The sequence below is a fragment of the Salmo salar genome, chromosome ssa16 (genome assembly GCF_905237065.1).
Source record: "Salmo salar chromosome ssa16, Ssal_v3.1, whole genome shotgun sequence".
NCBI classification, from domain to species: Eukaryota; Metazoa; Chordata; class Actinopteri; order Salmoniformes; family Salmonidae; genus Salmo; species Salmo salar.
Genome location: NC_059457.1, coordinates 59933442 through 59951885, shown reverse-complemented (window position 1 = coordinate 59951885; position 18444 = coordinate 59933442). Strand labels below are relative to the sequence as shown.

General features: G+C 44.2%; 1 protein-coding gene across 5 annotated transcripts in view; it reads right to left on the bottom strand.

Moving 5' to 3' along the window:
* The window catches only part of LOC106573992 (cyclin-dependent kinase-like 5), a 101472-nt gene that overhangs the window by 70075 nt on the left and 12953 nt on the right, over window positions 1-18444 (bottom strand). For all 5 annotated transcript variants that reach the window (XR_006759793.1, XM_045697535.1, XM_045697536.1 and 2 more), the window contains exons 4-6: window positions 3702-3747; window positions 794-930; window positions 529-649 (exon numbers count right to left, since the gene is read on the bottom strand). Coding sequence is in view for 4 of the 5 variants with exons in the window: in XM_045697535.1 (XP_045553491.1) it covers window positions 529-649; window positions 794-930; window positions 3702-3747 (304 nt within the window). In the remaining variant the exon portion in view is untranslated. The remainder of the gene's footprint in view (window positions 1-528; window positions 650-793; window positions 931-3701; window positions 3748-18444) is intronic.

Genomic DNA, 18444 nt, shown 5'->3' with positions numbered 1-18444 from the left:
TCTACTTGTACTTCAGAAACCCAGAGAATCATATCACAACTAAGTCAGGTGATACTGAGGGGATATGGTTTGCCTCCATAATATTGTCATCATGTTGTCTGATAGATGGCAAGCCATCTGGAGTGTTGCTGTGCTCCAAGTCACAAGCTCTCATCATCTGAGACACTGAACAGACTATTAGACTATCAAACCACAAACGATGTCATGGCAGGACGGAGGAATGCTGGGACTTCATATTACCTGAAGAGCTGCACTAGGGCCTAATGGAAGGCTGAGGCTCCGGTATTTTACATTTACATTTTAGTCATTTAGCAGACGCTCTTATCCAGAGCGACTTACAGTAGTGAATGCATACATTTCATTAAAAAAAAATTCTCCCCCCCGTACTGGTCCCCCATGGGAATCGAACCCACAACCCTGGCGTTGCAAACACCATGCTCTACCAACTGAGCCACACGGGACACATGTGGCTCACATATTAAAGCTGTGTTAGTTGGTTCTGGTTCCTATAGCATCATGTCTCCTTACCCCGGTGCACTATGTCGTTCTTATGACACCAATGGATAGCTTTGATCAGCTGGTAGATGTAGTTCCTGACTTTATCAGACGGAACTCCGTTAGGAAGTTCCTCCAGCAGCTCCAGCATGTTCTGGAAGAGACCAACAGAAGGGATCACAATCAATCTCCTGGACTATTTATTTGATCAACATCTGAACTATAATTTGAAGGCTTCAGAAGTATTATTATTCTGAGATATAATCAATATTCACTGCAGGAGTGAAGCTAGTCTTACCTTCTCTACATACTCAAACACCAGGTAGAGTTTCCCCCTCCTGCGGAAGGCTTCCTTCAGCTCCACGATATTCTCCTGCTTCAGCGTTCGGAGCATCTTCAGCTCCCGGAGTGTGGTCTCCTTAACCTCTTCATTCTCTGGGGAAAGGAGAGACAGACAGGATGAGAGGAGAAGAGACAGACAGGACGAGAGGAGAGGACAGACAGGATGAGAGGAGTGGAAATAGACAGGAAGAGAGGAGTGGACAGACAGGAAGAGTTCCCTGCAGACCTGGCATCTTTTCACTCCCTCCTCTCTACATTTTCTTCCTCTGTCTCTGCTGCTAAAGCCACTTTCTACCACTCTAAATTTCAAGCATCTGCCTCTAACCCTAGGAAGCTCTTTGCCACCTTCTCCTCCCTCCTGAATCCTTCCCCCCCCCTCCTCCCTCTCTGCGGATGACTTCGTCAACCATTTTGAAAAGAAGGTTGACGACATCCGATCCTCGTTTGCTAAGTCAAACAACACCGCTGGTCCTGCTCACATTGCCCTACCCTATGCTTTGACCTCTTTCTCCCCTCTCTCTCCAGATGAAATCTCGCGTCTTGTGACGGCCGGCTGCCCAACAACCTGCCCGCTTGACCCTATCCCCTCCTCTCTTCTCCAGACCATTTCCGGAGACCTTCTCCCTTACCTCACCTCGCTCATCAACTCATCCTTGACCGCTGGCTACGTCCCTTCCGTCCTCAAGAGAGCGAGAGTTGCACCCTTTCTCAAAAAACCTACACTCGATCCCTCCGATGTCAACAACTACAGACAACTACATCCCTTCTTTTTTTTCTCTCCAAAACTCTTGAACGTGCCGTCCTTGGCCAGCTCTTTTGCTATCTCTCTCAGAATGACCTTCTTGATCCAAATCAGTCAGGTTTCAAGACTGGTCATTCAACTGAGACTGCTCTTCTCTGTGTCACGGAGGCTCTCCGCACTGCTAAAGCTAACTCTCTCTCCTCTGCTCTCATCCTTCTAGACCTATCTGCGCCTTTGATACTGTGAACCATCAGATCCTCCTCTCCACCCTCTCCGAGTTGGGCAACTCCGGCGCGGCTCACTATTGGATTGCGTCCTACCTGACAGGTCGCTCCTACCAGGTGGCGTGGCGAGAATCTGTCTCCGCACCACGTGCTCTCACCACTGGTGTCCCCCAAGCTCAGTTCTAGGCCCTCTCCTATTCTCGCTATACACCAAGTCACTTGGCTCTGTCATATCCTCACATGGTCTCTCCTATCATTGCTACGCAGACGACACACAATTCATCTTCTCCTTTCCCCCTTCTGATAACCAGGTGGCGAATCGCATCTCTGCATGTCTGGCAGACATATCAGTGTGGATGACAGATCACCACCTCAAGCTGAACCTCGGCAAGACGGAGCTGCTCTTCCTCCCGGGGAAGGACTGCCCATTCCATGATCTCGCCATCACGGTTGACAACTCCATTGTGTCCTCCTCCCAGAGTGCTAAGAGCCTTGGCGTGACCCTGGACAACACCCTGTCGTTCTCCGCTAACATCAAGGCGGTGACCCAATCCTGTAGGTTCATGCTCTACAACATTCGCAGAGTACGACCCTGCCTCACACAGGAAGCGGCGCAGGTCCTAATCCAGGCACTTGTCATCTCCCGTCTGGATTACTGCAACTCGCTGTTGGCTGGGCTCCCTGCCTGTGCCATTAAACCCCTACAACCCATCCAGAACGCCGCAGCCCGTCTGGTGTTCAACCTTCCCAAGTTCTCTCACGTCACCCCGCTCCTCCGCTCTCTCCACTGGCTTCCAGTTGAAGCTCGCATCCGCTACAAGACCATGGTGCTTGCCTACGGAGCTGTGAGGGGAACGGCACCTCCGTACCTTCAGGCTCTGATCAGTCCGTACACCCAAACAAGGGCACTGCGTTCATCCACCTCTGGCCTGCTGGCCCCCCCGCTCAGCCCAGTCAAAACTGTTCGCTGCTCTGGCACCCCAATGGTGGAACAAGCTCCCTCACGACGCCAGGACAGCGGAGTCAATCACCACCTTCCGGAGACACCTGAAACCCCACCTCTTTAAGGAATACCTGGGATAGGATAAAGTAATCCTTCTACCCCCCCCCAACCCCTTCTAACCCCCCCCAAAAAAAAAGAGGAGAGGAGAGGACAGACAGGATGAGAGGAGACAGACAGGATGAGAGGACAGACAGGAATAGAGGACAGACAGGAAGAGAGGAGAGACAGGATGAGAGGAGAGAACAGACAGGATGTGAAGCCAGACAGGAGAACCATGAGAGGAAAGACAGACAGGATGAGAGGACAGACAGGAGAACCCACAAAGGGATAGAGAGACAGGAAAGGAGAGAGACAGGATGAGAAGACATGCAGGAGAGAAGAGAGACAGGATAAGAAGACATACAGGAGAAAAGATACAGACAGGATGAGAAGATAGACAGGAGAGAAGAGACAGACAGGATGAGAAGATAGACAGGAGAGAAGAGACAGACAGGATGAGAAGATAGACAGGAGAGAAGAGACAGACAGGATGAGAAGATAGACAGGAGAGAAGAGACAGACAGGATGAGAAGATAGACAGGAGAGAAGAGACAGGATGAGAAGACAGACAGGAGAGAAGAGACAAACAGGATGAGAAGACAGACAGGAGAACCCATGAGACTAGATGCATACAGGAGAGAGAGAGAGAGAGAGAGAGAGAGAGAGAGAGAGAGAGAGAGAGAGAGAGAGAGAGAGAGAGAGACAGAGAGACAGACAGACAGACAGACAGACAGACAGACAGACAGACAGACAGACAGACACCCATAACAGAAGATGGGTTTGGCTGGATCAAATGAGCATTCTTTATCACAGGACTTAATATTAATTATTTCCTGATTAAACACAGGCCTCTTACCTTCACTGTCCTTGAACTTCTTAATGGCCACAATCTCATTGGTCTCCTGCAGTGAAGAGAGAGGAGAGTCTGATAAGGTGCCAGCCCTGCTGCTCAGAAGACTGTCTGCACACGCTCACTAGAGCCTGTCTTGTCTGCACACGCTCAGTAGAGCCCGTCTTGTCTGCACACGCTCAGTAGAGCCTGTCCTTTCTAGATGAACAGTAGAGACATTAATAATGAAAGACAGTGATCATATTTATCTGGTTTCCTGTTGTAACATCTCAATTCTCCAACACTACAACACAAACACCCTGCAGTGATTAGAAGGCTGACCAACCAGTAGAATCTTAAATCCCTGTTAATGAACAGTTCTCCTTTGCCAACATAATCCATCCACCTGACAGGTGTGGCATATCAAGAAGCTGAATAAACAGCACAATCATTACACAGGTGCACCTTGTGCTGAGGACAATAAAAGGCTGCTCTAAAATGTGCAGATGTCTCAAGTTTTGAGGGAGCGTATAATTGGCATGCTGACTGCAGGAATGTCCAACAGACCTGTTGCTAGAGAATTGAATGTTAATTTCTCTACCATAAGCCACCTCCAACGTTTTTTTTTTAGAATTTGGCAGTACTTCCAACAGACCTCACAACCACAGACCAAGTGTATGGCGTCGTGTGGGCGAACGGTTTGCTGATGTCAACGTTGTGAACAAAGTGCCCCAGGGTGGAGGTGGGGTTATGGTATGGGCCCCATGGTGGAGGTGGGGTTATGGTATGGGCCCCATGGTGGCGGTGGGGTTATGGTATGGGCCCCATGGTGGCGGTGGGGTTATGGTATGGGCCCCATGGTGGAGGTGGGGTTATGGTATGGGCCCCATGGTGGCGGTGAGGTTATGGTATGGGCCCCATGGTGGAGGTGGGGTTATGGTATGGGCCCCATGGTGGAGGTGGGGTTATGGTATGGGCCCCATGGTGGAGGTGGGGTTATGGTATGGGCCCCATGGTGGAGGTGGGGTTATGGTATGGGCCCCATGGTGGCGGTGGGGTTATGGTATGGGCCCCATGGTGGAGGTGGGGTTATGGTATGGGCCCCATGGTGGAGGTGGGGTTATGGTATGGGCCCCATGGTGGCGGTGAGGTTATGGTATGGGCCCCATGGTGGAGGTGGGGTTATGGTATGGGCCCCATGGTGGAGGTGGGGTTATGGTATGGGCCCCATGGTGGAGGTGGGGTTATGGTATGGGCCCCATGGTGGAGGTGGGGTTATGGTATGGGCCCCATGGTGGAGGTGGGGTTATGGTATGGGCCCCATGGTGGCGGTGGGGTTATGGTATGTATGGACCCCATGGTGGAGGTGGGGTTATGGTATGTATGGACCCCATGGTGGAGGTGGGGTTATGGTATGGGCAGGCATAAGCTATGGACAACGCAAAAAATAATATTTTTATGGATGGCAATTTTAATGCACAAAAATACAGTGACAAGGTCCTGAGGCCCATTTTTTATGTATCTGCGACCAACAAATGCATATCTGTATTCCCAGTCATGTGAAATACATATTTTTTTAAAGTGTGTCTAATGTGTATTTTATAATACAGGGCCTAGGTCTCAATATGTCTTCCTATATATATATATACTACATTACCAACAGTATGTGGACACCTGCTCGTCGAACATCTCATTCCCAAATCATGGGCATTAAACTGGAGTTGGTCCCCCCTAAAATGCCGGTATAAAAGGGTCGGGAGACAGACGCAGGAATGCGTAATAGTTGTTTTTATTATACCCAAATACCGGCGTGCCGTGTCAAGGCACGGGGACAAAGACCAAACAAACACTACACAAAACACGGGGTTGAAACCCAAACTAGATAAATAACACAAGCGCACAATGATTATCACACGGGACCAGACCCGTAATCATCTGCACAATGATTATCACACGGGACCAGACCCGTAATCATCTGCACAATGATTATCACACGGGACCAGACCCGTAATCATCTGCACAATGATTAACACACGGGACCAGACCCGTAATCATCTGCACAATGATTAACACACGGGACCAGACCCGTAATCATCTGCACAATTATCATCACACGGGACCAGACCCGTAATCATCTGCACAATGATTATCACACGGGACCAGACCCGTAATCATCTGCCTAATCCACGGCACCAGACCCGTAATCATCTGCCTAATCCACAAGGGCACGAAAGCAAAAACACACAGCACCAACGGACATATTAACAATAATCAACAGGACACTGGTAAACCAAGGACACACTTATACAATTAACAAATCAGTGGGAATAGGGGACAGGTGTGCATAATGAAAGTTCCGGAGTGATCCATGACACCCCCTTTGCTTCTATAACAGCCTCCACTCATCTACTAGATGTTGGAACATTCCAGCGGGGACTTGCTTCCATTCAGCCACAAAACCATTAGTGAGGTTGGGCACTGATGTTGGGTGATTAGACCTGGCTTGCAGTCGCCGTTCCAATTCATCCCAAAGGTGTTCGACGGGGTCAAGGCTCTGTGCAGACCAGTCAAGTTCTCCCACACCGATCTCAAAAAATCATTTCTCTACAGACCTCGCTTTGTGCACGGGGGCAGTATCATGCTGAAACAGGAAAGGGCCTTCCCCTAACCTTTGCTACAAAGTTGGAAGCACGGAATCGTCTAGAATGTCATTGTACGCTGCAGCATTAAGATTTCCCTTTACCGGAACTAAGGGGCCAGAACCATGAAAAACAGCCCCAGACCATTATTCCTCCTCCACCAAACTTTACAGTTAGCACTATGCATTGGGGCAGTTAGCGTTCTCCTGGTATCCGCCAAACCCAGATTCGTCCTTTGGACTGCCAGATGGTGAAGCGTGATTCATCACTCCAGAGAATGCGTTTCCACTGCTCCAGAGTCCAATTGCGGCGAGCTTTACACCACTCCAGCCAACGCTTGGCGTTACGCATGGTGATCTTAGGCTTGCGTGCTGCTGCTCAGCCATGGAATCCCATTTCATGAAGCTCCCGACTAACTGTTCTTGTTCTGATGTTGCTTCCAGAGGCAGTTTGGAACTCGGTAGTGAGTGTTGCAACCGAGGACGCGCTTCAGCACTCAGCAGTCTTGTTCTGTGAGCTTGTGTAGCCTACCACTTCTGGTCTGAGCCGTTGTTGCTCCTAGACATTTTAACTTCACAATAACAGCACTAAAAGTTAACCTAGGCAGCTCTAGCAGGGCAGAAATTTGACAAACGGACTTTTTGGAAAGGTGGCATCCTATGACGGATTCACGTTGGAAGTGACTGAGTAAGGCCATTCTACTGCCAATGTTTGTCTATGGAGATTACATGGCTGTGTGTTCGATTTTATAGCAACGGGTGTGGCTGAAATAGCCAAATCCACTAATTTGAAGGAGTGTCCAAATACTTTTGTATATGTGACCCGTTTCAGGAAACAAGGCACATGTCGTGGGTCACTACTTCACAGGAGAGTTGTTATAACATTGTCACGTCCTGACCAGTAGAGGGTGTAGTTGGGTCAGGATGTGGCAGAAGGGAGTGTGTGTTTTATTGTTTCATTGATTTTGGCCGTGTGACTTCCAATCAGGCACAGCTGTAGAGGGTTGTGGTTGATTGGGAGTCACACATAAGTTGCCTACGTTTCCTTTGTGTGGGGTGGGTAATTGTTCTTGTCATTGTGGTAGTACCTGACAGGACTGTGTTGGCTGTCAGTTTGTTGTTTTTGTGAAATGCATAGTGTTCGTAAATTAAATATGACGAACCCTAACTCCGCCGCATTTTGGTCCACTTCTTCCTCAGACAGCCGTTACAAACATAAACTTATTTTTAATCAAAATTAGTTGTTTTTTTTGGCAGAAATGCATTCTGGAACATGTGAACTTTCATGGACCTTAATAACAAACTTGTAGACCATCTGTAAATACAAATAAAGACAGACAGGAAGAGAGGACAGACAGGAGAACCCACAAAGGGATAGAGAAACAGGAAAGGAGAGAGACAGGATGAGAAGACATGCGGGAGAGAAGAGAGACAGGAAGAGAAGAGAGACAGGATGAGAAGACTGACAGGAGAGAAGATACAGAGTAGAGGTCGGCCGATTCATCGGAATGGCCAATTAATTAGGGCCGATTTCACGTTTTCATAACAATCGGAAATCGGTATTCTTGGATGACGATTTGGACGATTTGTATTTATTTTTTATTTATTTTTTTAGACCTTTATTTAACTTGGCAAGTCAGTTAAGAATACATTCTTATTTTCAATGACGGCCTAGGAACGGTGGGTTAACTGCCTTGTTCAGGGGCAGAACGACAGATTTTTACCTTGTCAGCTCAGGGATTCAATCTTGCAACCTTACGGTTAACTAGTCCAACGCTCTAACCACCTGCTTTACATTGCACTCCACGAGGAGCCTGCCTGTTACGCGAATGCAGTAAGAAGCCAAGGTAAGTTGCTAGCTAGCATTAAACTTATCTTATAAAAAACAATCAATCAATCATAATCACTAGTTAACTACACATGGTTGATGATATTGCTAGTTTATCTAGCCTGTCCTGCATTGCATATAATCGCTTAGGTACAAGTTGCTCCAACCATAAACATCAATGCCTTTCTTAAAATCAATACACAAGTATATATTTTTAAACCTGCATATTTAGTTAATATTGCCTGCTAACATGAATTTCTTTTAACTAGGGAAAATGTGTCACTTCTCTTGCAAACAGAGTCAGGGTATATACAGCAGTTTGGGCCGCCTGGCTCGTTGCGAACTGTGAAGACTATTTCTTCCTATCAAAGACAGCCGACTTCGCCAAACGGGGGATGATTTAACAAAAGCACATTTGCGAAAAAAGCACAATCGTTGAATGACTGTAACTAACCATAAACATCAATGCCTTTCTTAAAATCAATAAACAGAAGTATATATTTTTAAACCTGCATATTTAGCTAAAAGAAATCCAGGTTAGCAGGCAATATTAACTAGGTGAAATTGTGTCATTTTGCGTTCATTGCACGCAGTCAGGGTATATGCAACAGTTTGGGCCGCCTGGCTCGTTGCGAACTAATTTGCCAGAATTTTACGTAATTATGACATAACACTGAAGGTTGTGCAATGTAACAGGAATAACGTTTTGTTTTCGAGATGATAGTTTCCGGATTCGACCATATTAATGACCTAAGGCTCGTGTTTCTGTGTTATTATGTTATAATTAAGTCTATGATTTGATAGAGCAGTCTGACTGAGCGATGGTAGGCAGCAGCAGGCTCGTAAGCATTCATTCAAAATAGCACTTTAGTGCATTTTGCCAGCAGCCCTTCGCAATGCATTGCGCTGTTTATGACTTCAAGCCTATCAACTCCCAAGATGAGGCTGGTGTAACCGCTGTGAAATGGCTAGCTAGTTAGCCGGGTGCGCGCTAATAGCGTTTCAAACGTCACTCGCTCTGAGACTTGGAGTAGTTGTTCCCCTTGCTCTGCATGGGTAACGCTGCTTCAAGAGTGGCTGTTGTCGATGTGTTCCTGGTTCGAGCCCAGGTAGGAGCGAGGAGAGGGACGGAAGCTATACTGTAGTACATCCAATAGTCAAAGGTATATGAAATACAAATCGTATAGAGAGAAATAGTCCTATAATTCCTATAATAACTACAACCTAAAACATCTTACCTGGGAATATTGAAGACTCATGTTAAAAGGAACCACCAGCTTTCATATGTTCTCATGTTCTGAGCAAGGCACTTAAACGTTAGCTTTTTTACATGGCACATATTGCACTTTTACTTTCTTCTCCAACACTTTGTTTTTGCATTATTTAAACCAAATTGAACATGTTTCATTATTTATTTGAGGCTAAATTGATTATATTGATGTATTATATTAAGTTAAAATAAGTGTTCATTCAGTATTGTTGTAATTGTCATTATTACAAATAAATAAATGAAAAACAATCGTCCGATTAATCGGTATCGGGTTTTTTGGTCCTCCAGTAAACGGTATCGGGATCGGCGTTGAAAAATCATAATCGGTCGACCTCTAATACAGAGAGGATGAGAAGACAGACAGGAGAGAAGACAGACAGGATGAGAAGACAGACAGGATGAGAAGACAGACAGGATGAGAAGACAGACAGGAGAGAAGACAGACAGGAGAGAAGACAGACAGGAGAGAAGAGAGACAGGATGAGAAGACAGACAGGATGAGAAGACAGACAGGATGAGAAGACAGACAGGAGAGCCATGAGAGGAGAGAGAGACAGGAGAGAAGAGACAGACAGGATGAGAGGACAGACAGGAGAACCCATCAGAGGAGAGAGACAGACATTGTTGTTAAATTGCGAGCCTAGTTGGTTAGAGAAAAGAAAGTCAGCATATAGCAGGGGGTGTAAAGCCATAACACATACGTTTTTCCAGCAGCAGACTATGATCGATAATGTTAAAAGCCACACTGAAGTCTAACAAAACAGCTCCCACAATCTTTTTATCATCAATGTATCTCAGCCAATCATCAGTCATATATATCCTAATGGCACACCCACCACCACCTGTACACTCTCGTCGGCTAGCCCTCGCTACATATTCGTCGCCAGACCCACTGGCTCCAGGTCATCTATAAAAGTCTATGCTAGGTAAAGATCCACCTTACCTCAGCTCCCTGGTCACGATAACAACACCCACCCGTAGCACACGCTACAGCAGATATATCTCACTGGTCATCCCCAAAGCCAACACCTCCTTTGGCCGCCTTTCCTTCCAGTTCTCTGCTGCCAATGACTGGAATGAATTGCAAAAATCTATGAAGTTCGAGACTTATATCCCCCCTCACTAACTCTAAGCATCAGCTACCTTAGCAGCTTACCGATCGCTGCAGCTGTACACAGCCCATCTGTAATAAGCCCATCCAATCTACCTACCTCATCACCATATTGTTTTTATTTAATTTTTTTGCACACCAGTATTTCTACTTGCACATCATCATCTGCACATCTATCACTGTACTGTTAATTTTCTAAATTGTAATTACTTCGCTACTATGGCCTATTTATTGCCTTACCTCCTCACGCCATTTGCACACACTGTATATAGACTTTTTCTATTGTGTTATTGACTGTATGTTTGTTTATTCCATGTGTAACTCTGTGTTGTTGTTTGTGTCGCACTGCTTTGCTTTATCTTGACCAGGTCGCAGTTGTAAATGAGAACTTGTTCTCAAGTAGCCTACCTGGTTAAATAAAGGTCAAATATATATATATATATTTTTAATTCAACCCACTACTAGCATAGCTACAGCTCAAAATAACACTAATCTACGAGGGGACCACAGAACTGTCCCATCCACAGTTCTCCTGCTCTCTCCCCCATCTCTCTCTCCCTCTAATAGGACTGTGTAGTCAGCGCCACAAGGTGACCTATTTAACTCTACATTAGAAGTTCTTTCTCCTGTCCCACTTTCTGTTTATTGGGTGTTAAAATTAGAGGATTTATAATCGGTCAGGCTGATATTTTTGGCCAATATTAGCCTACCGTCCTAGTCATCATCTCTGCTCAGGCTGTAACAGCCAGCAAGACATCTCTCTCTGTGCTCCCCAACCAGTCATCCTCTATAGGCTAATAGGTGCATTAGATACCTCTGTAATGCCCAGAAAGCTCAGATTCAAACTCCCATTCACCAGCTCTGCAAGTTATAATTTCAAAATACGTTTTTTTACACACCAAATATGCCGTTTTGCTGAGCAACTATGTTAATTTACTCACATTACGGCTGATATGTACTTCCACCCTGTGGATATATACCCTGTATATAGCCATATATATATCTATATATGTAGACTTCCACCCTGTGGAGATATACCCTGGATATAGCCATATATATATCTATATATGTAGACTTCCACCCTGTGGATATATACCCTGGATATAGCCATATATATATCTATATATGTAGACTTCCACCCTGTGGATATATACCCTGGATATAGCCATATATATATCTATATATGTAGACTTCCAACCTGTGGATATATACCCTGGATATAGCCATATATATATCTATATATGTAGACTTCCACCCTGTGGATATATACCCTGGATATAGCCATATATATATATCTATATATGTAGACTTCCACCCTGTGGATATATACCCTGGATATAGCCATATATATATATATGTAGACTTCCAACCTGTGGTGTGGCAGTAATGAGTGGTACCCCTGCATATCAACACAGCACTGGTACTCCCTGTATATAGCCATGTTATTATCTGGTACTCCCTGTATATAGCCATGTTATTACCTGGTACCCCCTGTATATAGCTACACTATTACCTGGTATACCTGTATATAGCTACGCTATTACCTGGTACCCCTGTATATAGCCATGTTATTACCTGGTACTCCCTGTATATAGCCATGTTATTACCTGGTACCCCCTGTATATAGCCATGTTATTACCTGGTACTCCCTGTATATAGCCATGTTATTACCTGGTACTCCCTGTATATAGCCATGTTATTACCTGGTACTCCCTGTATATAGCCATGTTATTACCTGGTACTCCCTGTATATAGCCATGTTATTACCTGGTACTCCCTGTATATAGCCATGTTATTACCTGGTACTCCCTGTATATAGCCATGTTATTACCTGGTACTCCTTGTATATAGCCATGTTATTACCTGGTACCCCCTGTATATAGCCATGTTATTACCTGGTACTCCCTGTATATAGCCATGTTATTACCTGGTACTCCCTGTATATAGCCATGTTATTACCTGGTACTCCCTGTATATAGCCATGTTATTACCTGGTACTCCCTGTATATAGCCATGTTATTACCTGGTACTCCCTGTATATAGCCATGTTATTACCTGGTACTCCCTGTATATAGTCATGTTATTACCTGGTACTCCCTGTATATAACCATGTTATTACCTGGTACTCCCTGTATATAGCCATGTTATTACCTGGTACTCCTTGTATATAGCCATGTTATTACCTGGTACTCCCTGTATATAGCCATGTTATTACCTGGTACTCCCTGTATATAGTCATGTTGTTTTCTACTCCCTGTATATAGTCATGTTATTTTATATTCCTGTATATAGCCATGTTATTTTCACTCGTTATTTATATTTGTTATTCATCTTTAACTCTGCATTGTTGAAAGGACCCATAAGTAAGCATTTCACTGTCTGCCTACACCTGTTGGCCTTGTGTTTCAGGTTATTGTCCTGCTGAAAGGTGAATTCACCTCCCAGTGTCTGTTGGAAAGCAGACTGAACCAGGAAGAACTCCCCTTCCTTAACGATTACAAGCATACCCATTGGAGGGAGGCCCTAAAAATGGTCAAAGACTCCAGCCACCCTAGTCATAGACTGTTCTCTCTGCTACCACACGGCAAGCAGTACCGAATCGCCAAGTCTAGGTCCAAGAGGCTTCTAAACAGCTTCTACCCCCCAAGCCATAAAACTCCTGAACAGCTGATCAAATGGCTACCCAGACTATTTGCATTGCATTGCACCCCCCCCCTTGCTACTCTCTGTTATTGTATATGCAGAGTCACTTTAATAACTCTACCCAGATGTACATTAATTACCTCAATACCTGTGCCCCCGCACATTGACTCTGTACCGGTACCCCCTGTATATAGCCTCCACATTGACTCTGTACCGGTACCCCCTGTATATAGCCTCCACATTGACTCTGTACCGGTACACCCTGTATATAGCCCCACTATTGTCCCGTGTGGCTCAGTTGGTAGAACATGGTGTTTGCAATGCCAGGGTTGTGGGTTCGATTCCCACGGGGGACCAGTACGGATATTTTTTTTTAATGAAATGTATGTATTCACTACTGTAAGTCGCTCTGGATAAGAGCATCTGCTAAATGACTAAAATGTCATGTAAATGTTATTGCTGCTCTTTAATTATTTGTTATTCTTATCTCTTACTTTTGGGGGGATTTTCTTAAAACTGCACTGTTGGTTAAGGGCTTGTAAGTAAGCATTTCACTGTGAGGTCTACACCTGTTGTATTCAGCATTTCACTGTAAGGTCTACACCTGTTGTATTCAGCATTTCACTGTGAGGTCTACACCTGTTGTATTCAGCATTTCACTGTGAGGTCTACACCTGTTGTATTCAGCATTTCACTGTAAGGTCTACACCTGTTGTATTCGGCTGCATGTGACAAATACAATTAGATTTGATAACATGATGCAGCCACCACTGTGCTTGAAAATATGGAGAGCATTACTCAGTAATGTGTTGTGTTGGATTTGTCCCAAACATAACACTATGTATTCAGGACAGAAAGTGAATTGCTTTGCCACATTTTATGCAGTAATACTTTAGTGCCTTGTTGCAAACAGGATGCATGTTTTGGAATATATTTATTCTGTACTGGTTTCCTTCTTTTCACTCTGTCAATTAGGTTAGTGTTGTGGAGTAACTACAATGTTGTTGATCTAGCCTCAATTTTCTCCTATCACAGCCATAAAACACTAACTGTTTTAATGTCACCATTGGCCTCATGGTGAAATCCCTGAGCAGTTTCCTTCCTCTTCCTTCCTTACCCATCTACCAATAGCTGCCCTTCTCTGTGAGGCATTGGAAAACCTCCCTGGTCTTTGTGGTTGAATCTGTGTTTGAAATTCACTGCTCCACTGAGGTACCTTACAGATCATTGTATGTGTGGGGTACAGAGATGAGGTAGTCATTAAAAAAAATCCTGTTAAAAACGATTATTACACAGAGTTAGTCCCTGCAACTTATTATGTGACTTGTTTCAGGCTCCCGAGTGGCGCAGCGGTCTAAGACACTGCATCTCAGTGCAAGAGGTGTCACTACAGTCCCTGATTCAAATCTGGGGCTGTATCAAATACGGCCGTGACTGGGAGTCCCATAGGAAGGCGCACAATTGGCCCAGTGTCATCCAGGTTTGGCCAGGGTAGGCCATCATTGTAAATAAGAATTTGTTCTTAAATGACTTTGCTAGTTAAATACAGGTTACATTTAAAAAATATATTTATAAATAATACAATTAAAAATTAAATTAAAAAGCAAAGTTTTACTTTTAAATATATATTGACTCAAGACACTTCAGCTTTAAAACTTGTATTAATTTGTAAATATTTCTAAAACCATAATTCCACTTTGATATTATGGGGTATGTAGGCCAGTGACAAAAAAAAAGCTACATTTAATCAATTTTAAATTCAGGCTGTAACACAACAACATGTGTCAAGGGGTGTGAATACTTTCTGAAGGGGACTGTAATTAATGGACATTTCTGTAGGGGTTGATACATTTTTCATTGGGAAAATCAAGTCTGACATTTCAAAGTGGAAACTGCAAACTTCACAAGCCTTTTTAAAAACTCAAATACACAAAAATATAATACCATAAATACAGTACAAAATGTCCTGCAGGAAAGTTCTCCTGTAGCAGGGTGATCAAATGAAGGTCCAAAATCTGTATAGATTACAGGTAACATGTCTTACTGTACAGAAGGAAGCTGTCACTGTTTTCTAGCTTCACATTTACACATTACATTAGCTGAGATTACAGCAACTCAAATCACATTATTGATGAACCCGAACACAAATAATAGGATTACCAGATTATCCCTGCGAAGCTAACGAGATATCATATAGGCCTAAAACTAGACGACCACGGTAGTAAACCCCAGGAGAGATAGCAGACCAACGCACCTAGGGTTGGGCGAAATTACCATAATATCGTCTATGATTGACAGCCACTGTGGATAATGACGACATCGTGATGTGACAGACGATGGTTTAGCCTATTTGAACTTGGCTGGCTGGCGCAGTAAACGGAGTCAGGCAGCGCAGAGCAGGGCAGGGCAAGAGTGACATTCCTATTACATATTAGAGGAATATAGGCTAGACAGAGCAGAGAATTCCACCAAAGCTGCGCAAATTGTCCAGTCAGAAAATATTGTTTCTCTCGCTCTGTTGGATGCATGGGCGTTTTTTTTATTACGGACCCTCCTGAACTATAGTGTCTAGCTGTTTAAAAAAACACAGCTCCTTCATCTCCATTCAATTTGAATATGACAGAGCTAAGCTACGTTTTATAGTTTTATGCATGCATGCTTTCTCTCCCGATCAAACAATGAATGATTAGGTGTGTCCAAACTATTGACTGGTCCTGTATATTTATATAATGTGGTAAGGAATATAAAAACTGCAAAAGCAGAGTTCTTCCTCAGAGTGATCAATGATGCAAAAGGAAATGGCAAAGTGATTTTGGAAAATCTCAAACTAACAGGGAGAGGAGATGAAAAGTCCAAAAAACATCCTTAATTAAAGGTTAATAAGATTCTAATTCAAGACTCCAATTTCATATCCCCCACCTTTAACCATTTTGTTGTTGACTCTGTCAGGGAACTGGCTCAAAGATTTTCAACCAAGACCACAGTCCTCACTCCCATGGATAATAATAAACCAATTTTCAGAATGAAATCTCAGCATCAGCTTCATCAGGAACTCTACAACAAAACATGTATTTGGTCTAGACACTGTATTCCTGAAGAGACATAAATATTCTCTGATTGCCCCTATCGTACATGTAGTTAATATGTCCGTCAAATATGGGTTCTTCCCCAATGCTTGTAAGTCTGCTGCAGTGATACCTGTTTTAAAATCTGGTGACCCGACACTGGTGGAAAATGACCGGCCTATGAGCATTCTTCCAGTGGTATGAAAAGTAGCTGAAGGATGGACGGCTGATCTGATCACCTCATTCAGGGCAACTCCATACATCAAATGCAATTTGGATTCAGAACTAACCATTCTACTGAAACAGCCAATAGCTGTTTTCTGGAGTGCATTAAATCTAAACTGGACATAGGTGGTGAAAGTCAGTCTGTTTGGATCTGAAAAAGGCCTTTGATTCTGTGAACCATGAGGTCCTCCTATCCAAACTATCCTCCCTTAATGTGTCCACTGAAGCCATTAGTTGGATCTATTCCTATCTGACAAACAGAATTCAAAGGGTTTGTTTCAGGAACACCTAGTCGGACTCTCTTTACATTAACATTGAGGTCCCACAAGGGTCAATATTAGGCCCCATTCTGTTTACCATCTACAGTGCATTTGGAAAGTATTCAGAAATCTTGACTTTTTCCACATTTTGTTACTTTACAGTATTATTCTAAAATTGATCAAATATTTTTTTTCTCACATCAATCTACACACAATAACCCATACTGACAAATCAAATACACTTTTTTTTGTAAATTTGCAAATGTATTTAATTCATATAAAAATATCACATTTACATAAGTATTCAGACCCTTTACTCAGTACTTTGTTGAAGCACCTTTGGCAGTGATTACAGCCTTGAGTCTTCTTGGGTATGATGCTACAAGCTTGGCACACTTGTATTTGGGGAGTTTCTCCCATTCTTCTCTGCAGATCCTCTCGAGCGATAGGGAGCGTCGCTGCACAACTATTTTCAGGTCTCTCCAGAGATATTTGATTGGGTTCAAGTCCGGGCTCTGGCTGGACCACTCAAGGACATTCAGAGACTTGTCCAGAAGTCACTCCTGTGTTGTCTTGGCTGTGTGCTTAGGGTCGTTGTCCTGTTGGAAGGTGAACCTTCGCCCCAGTCTGAGGTCCTGAGCACTCTGGAGCAGGTTTTCATCAAGGTTCTCTCTGTACTTTGCTCTGTTCACCTTTGCCCTGACTAGAGTCCCTGTCCCTGCCGCTGAAAAACATCCCCACAGCATGATGCTGCCACCACCATGCTTCACTGTAGGGATGGTGCCAGGTTTCCTCTAGACGTGACGTTTGGCATTCAGGCCAAAGAGTTCAATCTTGGTTTCATCAGACCAGAGAATCTTGTTTCTCATGGTCTGAGAGTCTTTATGTGCCTCTTGGCAAACTCCAAGCGGGCTTTCATGTGCCTTTTCTAGCCCACATTTACAGTGGCCGCTGCTAACTCAATGGCTAGGAGGTATCACTTCTGTAGTGAATAAGAGTTCAAAGCTCACGCTGAGGTTGGCTTAGTTCTGTACTTGACATGTTAGTCCCTTTTAACGCAGAGGCTGCAGACCTCACGTACCCGGAACAGGAGGTTACATTTTCATCAAGGGCTTATATAGTGGAGGGGGAGAAGGGTGTGTTTCATAGTTTATAACCCACGTCTCTTCACAGGGGCGGGCCACTGATTGAGCAGGGCTCTAACCTTATGAAAACCCAATTCTCTCATTTGGAAGCTAAAATTACATTTAATCTTATCACAAATAGTTTAATATTCAAACATTTAATTTGCACAACAATTCCATGTGAATCTGATAACTACAGGGTGTATACTTTCCCAGGTACAGTTTGTCGTCCTGTCATCAGTCATAATGTCTCAGATGACAACCGAACTGACATCATATTCATTAGTACCAACGCATATTTTAAACTGGTTCTATTACCGAAATATGGTTCCTTTCCCCCCACTTGTTTGATGTTCCCAGACTCTCTACGTTTAACAAAGGCTATTCAAGAGTCCTTCAGTAGAGTCAGAGAGAGAGGGAAGGGAGAAAGGTATTTATGGGGGGGTCATAAACCTTACCCACAGGCCAACGTCATGACACATCTCCACAGAGGAACTCTGGAGCTCTGTCAGAGTGATCATCAGGTTATTGGTCACCTCCCTGACCAAGGCCCTTCTCCCCCGATTGCTCAGTTTGGCCGGGCGGCCAGCTCTAGGAAGAGTCTTG